At 38.7% G+C, this 13,022-nt stretch overlaps 1 protein-coding gene across 1 annotated transcript in view; it reads left to right on the top strand.

Annotated features, from left to right (window-relative positions):
- LOC311304607 (MAM domain-containing glycosylphosphatidylinositol anchor protein 2) overlaps positions 1–13,022 on the top strand; it is a 195,486-nt gene that overhangs the window by 49,023 nt on the left and 133,441 nt on the right. Inside the window, exon 2 of the mRNA XM_084431730.1 lies at positions 700–839. Within this exon, the coding sequence (XP_084287856.1) occupies positions 700–839 (140 nt within the window). The remainder of the gene's footprint in view (positions 1–699; positions 840–13,022) is intronic.

Below are 13,022 nucleotides of genomic sequence, written 5' to 3'. Positions count from 1 at the left end.
GTTAAAAATAGTTGTTGTTTTTTGTAAAAACCGTAATACACAACCATTCAAAAGTTTGGAGTTAGATTTTTGGAGTAAGAAATTTATACTTTTATTCATAAAGGACGCATTAAATTGGTCAAAAGTTACAGTAACGTTATTTATAATGTGACAAAAGATTCTATTTCAAATAAATGCTTTTCTTTTGAACTTTCTCATCAAATAATACTGGAAAATAAAATGTATCACGGTTTCCACAAACTGTTTTCAACACTGATAATCATCATAAATGTTTCCTGAGCATCAAATCCTCATATTAGAGTGATTTGTGAAGGATCATGTGACACTGAAGACTGGAGTAATGATGCTGAAAATTCAGCTTTGATCACAGGAATAAATGACACTTTACTGTATATTCACATAGACAACAGATGATTTACATTAGAATAATATTTCACAATTTTTACTGTATTTTTCAGCAAATAATTGCAGCTTTGGTGACTTCTTTTAAAAAAAATGTTATTCAGGGAATTCCTTTTGGGGAATGCTTTTTCTTTACTGTAAATTATAAGATGGCTTGTTCTTTTTTACTTTCAAAAACGGCACATTTAACAGTATAATGCAAGGTTAGATCTGCTATTGCTGTATGTTTGTGAACTTTAACCTGCTAACAATACGAGCAATAATAGTAAAGAGTGATTGTGTGTGTTCTCTCCACAGCGCCTCCTACTGTTCGTATCGTGCACTCGGGTCACGCGTGTAACGTGGAGGAGGAGCGTTACTCCGAGAGGGTTTACACCATCCGAGAGGGAGAGACACTGGAGCTCTCCTGCCTGGTCACCGGACACCCACGACCACAGGTGAGACCAGAACCAGGACCAGAACACACACGATCATAGCCGCTGACTGAGACCTGGTGCAACCTCTCGTGCTTTGCGGACATTTTGTCAGAAAAAATGTACGTTTTTTAATTATTAGTTTTTTACTTCGTTGAAATGGTACAAATACGGAAGCCCTGAACCACAACGTAAAAAAAAAAAAAAAAAAAAATTCTAAAATTACGAGAATAAAGTCAAAATATTTCGAGATGAAAGATTAGCTACTATATTAGTATATAGTAAACACACTCATTAGATATTAATAAAATGCTACTATTTTGTTTAGATCCATGTCTGAGGCAGTTCGACTTCACAAATGCATTTATCTACACACACACAGTCACGCACACACACACACACACACACACACACACACACACACACACACACACACACACTACACACACACACACACTACACACACACACACACACACACACACACACACAAAGAACTTTTACGGAAGACTGTATTCTCGTAATTTTGACTAATCTCAAAATATTACGACTTTTTTCTCATAATGTTTCGACTTTAATCTCGAAATGCTAGAATTTTTTTTTTTTTTTTTTACTTTGCGGTTCAGGGCTTCCGTATTACAAAACTTGGTAAAGGTTTTGGCACTTATTATGTGAACACACAAATAAATCATGGACATGATTCGAACAGGTTTAATGGTCCTGTAAAAATCGTCACACTTGTGCACAGTGGAAGCGTTTGGTACTGCAGTCGAACACACTCTCACTGAATGATCATTATCTAACTTGTTTAAACAACTTGTTTAGATTCATGGCTTTGATTTTCTTGCAGTTTTAGAGTAAAACATGATTTTGAAAATATATATTTCATATAAAAAGATCATAACAAAACACGTAAAATTCTGTAACTTTTTTTAAGTTAACTTTTTAAAACTTTTTTCACTTCAGCAATAATCTGCCAAGTGTCGTCTTTGAACAGAGATCAAACTTCAGTCTGTCGCTCTTAAAGCATTCAAGATTTACCACAGTTTAAGCTGGAAATTTAATTTTCATTTTTCTATGCTCAAAAAGTGAATAAATGGATTATGAATATAGCGTAAATATAATTTAGTATAAAAAAATCCCCCAAAAATACAAAATATTAAATAAATAAATAAATAATATTAAATAAAAAACTTAAACTAAATAGTACATTAATTTCATTGACAAAAAAAAGGCAATTTTTGAAGAGCACCAAAACAAGGTTAAAAAAGTGCAAAAGTCAATAACTACGTGCAATAATTATGTGATTATTTCCAAAAATCAGAGTACAGACTTAATTCCAGTCAGATGTTCACATGACAAAAGCAAACCGCTTCCCTCTTGTTTCTGGAAGCAAAAGAGCAAAATCTCAAAATTGAGCATGAAAAAACAGTGCTTTTGTTTTATCACTGAAATAAAGCTCTAAACGTGACCAGAGTTCCCCCGCTGGCTCTCCTGAGGGAATGTGATGGTGTCAGACGTGTTTATTAATGTCTTAATGGGGTGTTCATCTGCTCTGCCCACATATTTCCCAGATGAATATGACCACATAACGACCGGATGAACACCACTAACCCAGACTACATCCATTACAAGCCAAAGGCTTATTTATTTTTCACAGATATGAAGGAGAAACTTGATGCTGCTGTGTTCAGGAGTTCAGACTCAAGATTAGTTAAAGAATAAGTGTTTTTAGACTGATTACATACAACTGCAAAACATGCAGATATTTTAAAGAGGCCATATTATGCTCTACTAGAACAGGTTTTCCTGCTTGAATGTTGATTATTCTCCTCAAGTTCTCCATTGTCGCGGCTCCTCTCTTCCCAGTCTGTCAGTAACGCTCTGTTTACTTCCTCTCTCTATGAAGCCCCTCCTTCTGAAAAGCACACTGTGCTCTGATTGGTCGGCTGGAGCAGTGTGTTGTGATTGGTCGAGCGCTTTGAGTGTGTTTGGGAAATGTCCCGCCCCTTACCATAACCGCCAGTTTAACACACTACTAACTAACTCAACCAGGCCCCGCCCCTTTATTCTGCGCATTAATTATTATAATGAGGAATATTGTGACGTGTTCGTTCTCGTATCTCAGAACTTTTTTATGATTGTTATTGCTCCCCTTATGGACTGATTTTGCGCCAGATCTGTCTGTCTGTCTGTCGTTTAATCGTTTGTTTAGTACGTTTTTGCAATAAATGCAGAGAACATGCAAGTTCAATTAAGCAAAAAAAGAAATTGCATGCAAAAATATAAATGTGAATTTTGCCTCTTTTTTTCTCTCAATATTTCACTTAAAAACAAAGGTCTAAAATGACCTTATGCTAATGAATATTAATTTCCAGCCTAACACGTTATTTCTCATGATTAAAACATGGTTAGCCTGTGTTCCTGCATCACTGAAGTCATCAGAGTCAGTCTCTCGGTGAAACGCTGCATCATAAACCTGATTTATCTGCTCGTTCAGTGTTTGGACACACAAACCCTGTTACGTTTCAATTCCTCAAACGCTGCCAGCCAACAAACCAGTTTTATTTATCACTCAGCGAGCGCCAGGAGCCAGATGAGATTGGCGGTGTCGAGTGTGTGTTCTGGACAGCAGCCGGCTGCGTGTGTGTGTGTGTGTGTGTGAGGAGGTAGAGATGTGCGTCACACACTGATATCCAGAGGTGTGTGTCGCAGACGTTCATCATGTGATCTGCTGAACTGCTGCTCTTCACAGAAAAAGGGTTCAAGAGGTCAAATATTACAGCATTTTATTCTTATTTTATTTATTTACTTACTATACGCATATAGGAATTTAGTATTTTTATATTTATTTATTTATTTTATTTATTTACTGTATATATGTATGAATGTATGTATTTATTTATTTTTTATTTGTTACTCTATCTATCTATCCATCCATCCATCCATCCATCTCTATCTATCTATCTATCTATCTATCTATCTATCTATCTATCTATCTATCTATCTATCTATCTATCTATCTATCTATCTATCTATCTATCTATCTATCTATCTATCTATCTATCTATCTATCCATCCATCCATCCATCCATCCATCTCTATCTATCTATCTATCTATCTATCCATCTATCCATCTATCCATCCATCCATCCATCCATCCATCCATCCATCCATCCATCCATCCATCCATCCATCCATCTTTCATTTCGGTTGTTTGTTTTGCAAGTGGTAGAAGCAAGTGGTAAGCAACTTTGCAAGTGGTAGAAGTTGAGTTGTAGAAAAGATGTGAATATTACCAATTTGTACATTAATTATGGTCATTTCAATAGTGAAAGCAGCATTCGTTCAATTTGAGCCATTTCTCCGTCTTGAACACGAGGTTGTTTCGCATCGAGCTCAATCTGCCGGATTGGATAAATGAAATGTTATTTGTCGGTGTCTGGGGGATTGACTCTGCCCATTCACCCTAATTAATATTTAATTCACCTTTTATCAATATACAGCCCATTCATTTGTCCAGTCCAGCGTGGCGCAGTCACACATAGCAGATATTGATCCCTGTACTTCAGCTGAAAAGGTGAAGCCCGTTGAGTCAGTGAGACTCACCGACCACCATTCATCTCGCATGTGTGACACTCCAACGCTTCTCAGCGCTTAATTAAAAGTTTAAAACGGGGGAGATCAAAGATTCCTGGTGTCTCCTTTGAAATCGAATCATTAAGACGTCTGCTCCGGTCCAGCCACGGGCAGGTTTCGGGCTCGATGCTCCGGATCCGGGAACATCGTTACAAAACAGCAGGAGATTCTCAGCGACCTCGCTTTCTGAGAGAAACTTTTGATGTATTAAACCAGATGAAGCACCTGAGAACAGATCATTATTGAGGCCGTTAATAAGGACAGTCTCAACATCTCATTAATATCCCTCCTCTGCAGTGCAAGTGCAACTAAAACTATTAAAGGTGTTGTTTTATGCTCGACTAGAGCAGGTTTTCCTGCGTGAATGCTGATTATTTTCAGCTCCTCTCTTCCCAGTCTGTCAGTTACGCTCTGGTTTCCCAAAAGCATCGTTAGCCAACTATGGTCGCAAGTTCAGTCGTTATCATCACAGTTCAACGAGTCTGTGTTTCCCGAAACCATCGGTCTAACGAACATTCGCAAACAGCATCGCAGAGTTGTGTGTTTGAACAACGCTCTCGGTTAGAAGCAGTTTCTAGTTTTCATGACATGTGGACTCAATAAATCCTGATCTTGAGCAAAATAAGCAAGCTGACATCCAGTGCAATCTACATCTTTTATTTCGAAAACCGTAAAACTTCAAAAAATAGCCCGGGGTTTTATTTTCCCAAATCGCCGAACTGCACCGGCTTGTATTTGAGACAGGCGTCTATAGGAGACAGGCCTTTAATTTAGTGTTGAGATGTTGTTCATTGAGTGTAGGCCTAGAGATAACGATCCACGTAGTGTAGGCTGATAGACGGAGAGCATGACAGGAGGAGGTTACCAAATCTGTGTTTGTGTTTAACCTGTTAAGCTGCAACCCCACTTTTGAAAAATCCCCAGAAATGACATACCCAAACTGAAACAGATACAGTTCATGAACCCTTTGCATTAAAAGCACAAGTATGATCTCATTTGAAAGCTGACACCTGGCAGTTTATTGTAAATGTAGAATTAATTATTGTCATAATGACAAAAATTGTTATAAATAGCTTCAAAGTTTTGTAAAATTATTAGAAATTAATTTTTATGAAACATCCTCATGAAAATAAAATTGAAGTTGGCACTGGAGCAATCTAGAAATGCACTACAGCTAAAGCCATATGTCTAAACATTCTATGTTTAAAATCTGAAGATAATAAGTCCAAAACTCTGTATTTAGTTAAATGTTTTTCAAGACCATGTCAAATGACTTTATTTTGATTTGACGCTAAAATGCTACTGATGTTTATTGTCATCTTCTAACCATCTATCCAGTATATTGTCTCTATTGTTTTGTGGTGCAGACGATCCCCATTCAGTCTCAGTCTCCCCCTGCACACATTCACACCTCTCCAGCCTGGTTATGGCTCGAAATATGCATTTCTTTTGTCTGCATTATAGCTACTAACGACTGGCTATTCACAGGCTATTCATAGGGTTTCAGTCCCTAATTTCTTTTCTCAAAGTTTATCTCACATTTTAAACTGTAACAAATGCATTTCTTGAATAAAGACACATTTCAGGTAGCATTCAAAAAATAATAAAAGTATAACTTCTAGGTAGCAGGTGCACCAAGGGCTAGCTAGCATGTTAGCTTAGCACACCATCAATACACGACAATTTATGAGATTAAAACCATGTTTGTGCTCTAAACTTACTTTTTAACGCACGTTGAGTATTTTAAATAATCTTCTGTGATCTAATTTGGCTTCAGATAAAAAAAATCAGACAGAAAATATACTATTGGATAGTGTTCTGCACAATGATAGTCTATATAGATTAGCATTACATTATAAATATAATCTATCATTATGAAAATACCTGGCATGGCTTGAAAAACACAGGTAACTCAAATATCAGTGCAATCATGTTTATTGTCTTCAAAACATCTGTATCTGCATGTTACAGCGCGATCTCTTGTTATAGCTTTGTGTGTATCATAGATATAAACACTAGATGTCGCCTTGTATACGGCAGTTCATTGGAACGAATGCGTCAATAGAGCCGCCATCTTGGAACAGGGGAGCCCTTCCTCTTTAATGCATCAGCGTCAATGTAGGCAAAGGTCTAACGGAAATAAAATCACCATAAATCGTCATGAATGCGATGTTCTAGTTTTTATGGTTCGTTCCAACGGTCAGTCATGTATTTATCATTGAGTCCAGAGGAAATTTAAGGTTTTGATATTAAGATAATTACTTCTTTTTCAAAATATAATGCATAGTGCTAGTAGGCCTACGTTTATTAGTCACATTCTTCCACTTGAGTAAACTTAGAATAAACTATTGCTATATAATACATATATAAATGAGCAAAACTTGGCCACTAAATATTTAATATTCAATTATTTTAATGATCACAATTAAATTTTTAATTTTATTAAATTGAACAAGCGCAACATTCAGCATTCAATCAAATATTCTAAAAGATGTTTTATTAAGAATAATGTTATTTCAACATAATATCTCGTTATTTCGACATAATATGTGTGCGTGCAACAAGCAAGAAGTGCATTTGTAAATCCGGTGACGCGTGCATTGATTTTTATTAATAAACTTCTGACAGTGTCGACTCGGCTGCAGAGATGAAGTTGACGATCGCCATCTCCGTAGTGAACGCGCCTAGAGAGAGAAATGCACATAATGGATTACATAATCAGAGAGTAGCCTAGCTTTTTTCTTTCGTTTTAAATTATTTCGTTTAAAGACTATTTAAGCTTTGTGTATTTGATGTATTTCTCTTGTCTGTGTGAGGCATAGGCTGAGTTTCGTTAAGTTAGGATGAGATGCGCTCCAGTTAACGTGCAATAAGTAAGTGACCGCGCGGACGCCTCCATGATTATATCAACAAGCAATTTGTTGATGAATAAAATTTATTAAAATTAAGATACAATTTATACAAAACGAAATTCACTTTAAAGAAAGGATTTAAACAGTTGACATTTTCACAAATTTCAGTGTCCTTCCACACCTCCATCCCCAGTTTGCAAGGAAAAGAAACAAGCCCTTGAGCCCACTGTCCTTGTGCAAAACGCACACAAGATTTGCGGAATTCTATGTATAATAATCATGGATGTACTGTTTGAAGATTGACAGGGAGAGGACCAGCATACTATTAGGACTGTACTTACAGGTTTTTTTTATTTTATTTTTTTATTAAAAGGTTTGAGTACAATCGGTAAAAAATCAAAAGTTAGGAACAACACAGCACATCACAGCCAAAAGTGGGTATTGAGGATCAACTCCTGCATATTGTACATTTTAAACACAAGAGTTATTTCAAATAATATCTAAAGAATATTCACAGTTCATTAGCTGTGCGAGAATCACAGTTCATTTTCTTCCTCCAAGCAGAGAAATGTACACTGAACTTATAAAAAAACAACTTGACTACTACCATCCACAGAGAAAATCTAATCCCATGCTGTCTGGTTTAGATTTCGTTCGTGTGAACATCCATACGCAGCACAAAAGTCCGGTATCATCCATAAAATTGAAGTATAGGCGGAGATAGCAGCGTTACCTAGCTACTTCCTATGGCAAGACCCCTGTTCAAAGATGGCGGCGGTTTTGACGCATGTTTAGAACCCCAAGGCGACATCTAGTGTTTATATCTATGTGTGTGTATAAGTGACGTCCTGGAATGTCACATGGTCATGGCTCTTCTTCATGTTCCATATATGGACTATTATTGTGCATGTAGCGCCCTCAGGCTATTGGTATGAATTAAAAAACACAGTATCGGAATACCAAATGCTCATAAAGATTACATCGACGCATTTGGGTATAAATTCAATAAATATTATTCCTGTCTATAGAAATATGATGTAAATCTATGAGAATCTATCAATATTTCTCCAAATCTGCACATTTTTGAGCTAAAGCCCTGAAGGACGTTGTTTTGTGTATCGCTGTCATGACGACAGCACGGAGTTTTTTATGAATGAAAGCGGCTGACGCGCATTATTCATATTAAAGGTATCGACTCATTTTTTCATTTCATAACTCCTGACACAAATTAAGACATAACTGTCACTATGAGTTTCTCAGAATACAATAGTGGTCAAATACTGAAACTTGAGTATTATATCTTTTTAATTATGTATAGTTTGTCAAGGTATAACCAGAGAATGTCTAATATGGCGAGAAGTTTCACTCTCACTACACTTCCGGCTTCTGAACTGGTTGCAGTTCCACTCTGATTCCATATGAGGGCGCTCACAGGACGAGTGCAGAATGAATGGAGGTCAATGGCGGTATACCCCTCAAAATCCACTTTTCTCAGGATATAATTTTTTGTCTAGTAATTTGAATGTTGTATTCGAAAGGAGATGCAAAGAAATTACACATTGCTGGGTGTTAGATTTTTTAGAGTCACTTATTTGATTTAAAAAAGTCTTTCAAAATGTCAATGACGTCAGAATGCTGACGTCATTAGCAGAATGCTAGCGTGTTATGGGCAACAACAACTCAACCTGTAAGAAATCAAAACGACATAAGTACTCGTTCATTCAACTTTCGACCTAAAACCCATGTTGAACTTGCAAAATCTACAATCACATCTGAGATTTCTCAACGGCAATCGGGTGAAAGAGACAAATTTAGCCGTCTAGCCCCATTGACTCCCATTCATTTTGCACTCATGGCGAGCGCCCCCAGTGGAACTCTGGTGGTACTACAACCAAAATTCGGTACAATAGGGCTTAATAGGGAGTGGACAGGCTCTCCGTAGACGGGCTCTGGTATAACATTAAATCTGATAGTAATTTTGAATTAAATAAATAAATAACGCTTCAGTGCGCGGGCGCACTGGCAACGGTTAACAGGATCAGTTAATGTCAGAATTAGCCTACTATATTTCCGTATGTGTAAAGGGGGTCGCACACCAGACGAGAAGCCCAGCGCCACGTCTTTAACACATTATTCTCTATGAGTGTACATTGTCTCAGATCGTCGTTAATGTATACTGACTTCACCATGTGCTGCAATATACACTCAGTTTTACACTCATTTACAGAAATCAGCTGCGCGGATGAAAACTGCTGATGTTATCGGATTTTCAGGAGATATTCTCAATTCATTCAGTTAACGGACGCTCTGAGGTAAAGTGTTCAGACTGCAGACTCAGCAACGAGTGTATTTAATTGTACAGTACAATCATAACATAGTACAGACATGATCTTAATTCCATAATGTCCTTAAACATAACTATATTGCTGGCCATAAAGTGTGCGTCCGGTGTGCGATACCTCGAGTTGTCATAGACGTGGCGCTGCGCTTCTCGTACGGTGTGCGACCGCCTTTAGATTATTGTTGCATAAACAAACTAAACAATGTGACAGCCATGGGCTGACCAATACAAGTTACTGGTAATATCCATCGAGCCTATGAACTAGTTGCCAGAAACACATCAACAAGAAAGAATGAAGGCTACCCTGTAAAAACTCTGCCTCCGCTAACTCTACCTCCGCTAACTCTACCCCCGCTAACTCTGCCACCGCTAACTCTGCCTCCGCTAACTCTGCCTCCGCTAACTCTACCCCCGCTAACTCTGCCACCGCTAACTCTACCCCCGCTAACTCTGCCTCCGCTAACTCTACCCCCGCTAACTCTGCCACCGCTAACTCTGCCTCCGCTTACTCTACCCCCGCTAACTCTGCCACCGCTAACTCTGCCTCCGCTAACTCTGCCACCGCTAACTCTACCCCCGCTAACTCTGCCTCCGCTAACTCTACCCCCGCTAACTCTGCCACCGCTAACTCTGCCTCCGCTTACTCTACCCCCGCTAACTCTGCCACCGCTAACTCTGCCTCCGCTAACTCTGCCACCGCTAACTCTGCCTCCGCTAACTCTGCCTCCGCTAACTGCTAACTCTGCCTTCGCTAACTCTGCCTGTAAAACAACTGCAATCATGTGATACAAAAGGACCCTATTCATCACTATCATCATCACTGCGATCCTCAACTACAAGTTCATTGGCGAATTCCTCCTCCGCATCGCTGAAAAGCACACTGTGCTCTGATTGGTCGGCTGGAGCAGTGTGTTGTGATTGGTCGAGCGCTTCGAGTGTGTTTGGGAAATGTCCCGCCCCTTACTATAACCACCAGTTTAAACACACTACTAACTAACTCAACCAGGCCCCGCCCCTTTATTCTGCGCATTAATTATTATAATGAGGAATATTGTGACGTGTTTGTAAACTCAAGACTACAATGGAGGCGTTTCAGGAGTTCAGAAACACTGACACTGATATAGAGAAGAACTCTCCTTTTCATCCTCAAACAGCAACATTTACACACTAAAGAAAGACAAACATGGACAAAAGCATAAAATGTCCTCTTTAAGAAATAAATCAAGCTGTGAGATCATTCCAGTGCTGATTTGAAGGAAATCTAGCATTAATATCCTCGTGTAATGTTGGCATTAGTGCTTATAATCCTCCATTTGTTGCTCGTCTCTCGGATTACGCCACCAGTCGAGCAGACGTCCCTCTGGACAGAAGATCTCGTTCACCGGCGTAATGCCTTCACAAGCACATCCGAGTCCCAAACCTTCACACGGACGCCAGTTCCACCAGCGCTTCCTTCCTAGAACGTGTTTCAGTGCACGGCTAAAAAATGATGCTCTTCCTCTGTGTTTCTGTCTTGTTTTCCAGCACAAATACCCTAAACATTCTGAAATCAAGACACATTTACTGGAGAAGCACAAATGACTGAAGATATGAAGAATTGTTTTCTGACAAATTGATCAAAATGAAGTGAGTTTGTGCTTGAAACAACTCAGAACACATAATGGGGCCAGAAAAATAAATGTAATTCAAAGGGAAAACAAGATGATTTTCTGACCTCATTGGCAGATTCTTGTTCTTTTTTTAAGCTTAAACTCTTTTTTTTTCCAGAAAACTGACTTTATATCTAAAGTCATTTTGCTTCTTAAGTAAATGATTTTCACATGTGGATCACGTACAGTACTCTGCGCATGGGAAACGTGGTTTTGGAACCGTTCCCATGTGAACTACATGTTGAAAACATGGAAAATTCATGTGGTTTTTCCTGAAGGAGTTGAATGTTTAGATATTTGCACGAGATACAAGAACATCTTTTTTTTTTTGCATCATTTCAGATTGATCTCAATGACAACGTTCAAGCTTTTCACAACCGTCTGTCTCCTGAGTTTGGTTGGAAGCCTGAGACCGGGGGAAAAAGCTTTATAATACGCATTAGTCTTCACTTATGTTTCTTATCCAGAGCAATTCATAGTACAGTTTTAATCCAGAGCTTAAACTAAGAGCTTCTCCATTCATGAATCTTCACTTTTGCTTGTTAAACGTTGATGGCTATACGTGACGAGACATATTACAATGAATTTAAGAGCACATGTCAGTCTTTTCCCTATAAAAATCTTCATGTGGCTTCAGAAATAGTGCGCTATTGTGTTGTTGTACTGAATACTAGTTGTGAGTTAGTCAGTAGTGTGTTAGACTGGCGGTTATGGTCATAGATATCATATAAAGGCTAGATGTCTCGTCCGCGCTGCTGGCCAATGGAGCTCGACATCCGCACACGGCGGCCATCTTACGACAGGGTGCTCGCTCACTCATAACATGGTGCATGTACTTTTAAATAACCATAACTTGCTCAATTTTCTACCGATTTTCAAACGGTTTGGTTTGTTATAAACGTCAGAGCTGTAGCTATTATACTGTATACATATGAATAATTATGTTCAAAATGTTTAAGCATTCAGAATTATAGCCACGTTAATAACGTTTGTAAGAAACCAAACCGTTTGTAAATCCGTCCAGATTTCAGCGAGATAAGAGGATTTGTGTGCGTGCTGCTCACTCACCTTAATTCACAGAGCCCTGTCCTAAGATGGCCGCCGGTGATGCCGGAAGTGACTCCGCCTTAAGACATCTAGCCTTTATATGATATCTATGGTTATGGTAAGGGGCGGGACATTTCCCAAACACACTCGAAGCGCTCGACCAATCACAACACACTGCTCCAGCCGACCAATCAGAGCACAGTGTGCTTTTCAGAAGGAGGGGCTTCATAGAGACAGGAAGTAAACAGAGCGTTACTGACAGACTGGGAAGAGAGGAGCCGCAAACAATGGAGAATATGAGGAGAATAATCAACATTCAAGCAGGAAAACCTGTTCTAGTAGAGCCTGAGAACAACCAGACTTTGTGAAAGAGTGTAATAGCTCCTCTTTAAACACCATGTCTGAAAGTACACTGTCATTTTTGCTCTAGCTCGACTCATCTGAATTGTGTTTAAAGGCATATTCTTTTTCTCTCAGCGGTTTCAGGGCTTTATTTTGTTGCTATTTCTGTGGCTGGGTTTCCAGCTCGTCTTTGTTGAATCTTCTCACAAAGATCACGGCCGACTCGATTCATATTCACAACAACACCTCAGTTTGGAATGACTGTCAGATTAATCAGGAAGCGCCGACAGTGAAGATTACGAGTCTGTCTGTCCTCTCAGGCTTCGGCTTTCACGCAG

This window comes from Rutilus rutilus (genome assembly GCF_951802725.1).
Source record: "Rutilus rutilus genome assembly, chromosome: 15".
Taxonomy (NCBI): Eukaryota; Metazoa; Chordata; class Actinopteri; order Cypriniformes; family Leuciscidae; genus Rutilus; species Rutilus rutilus.
Note: the sequence above shows the minus strand (reverse complement) of the source record. Positions and strands in the feature narration are given on the sequence as shown.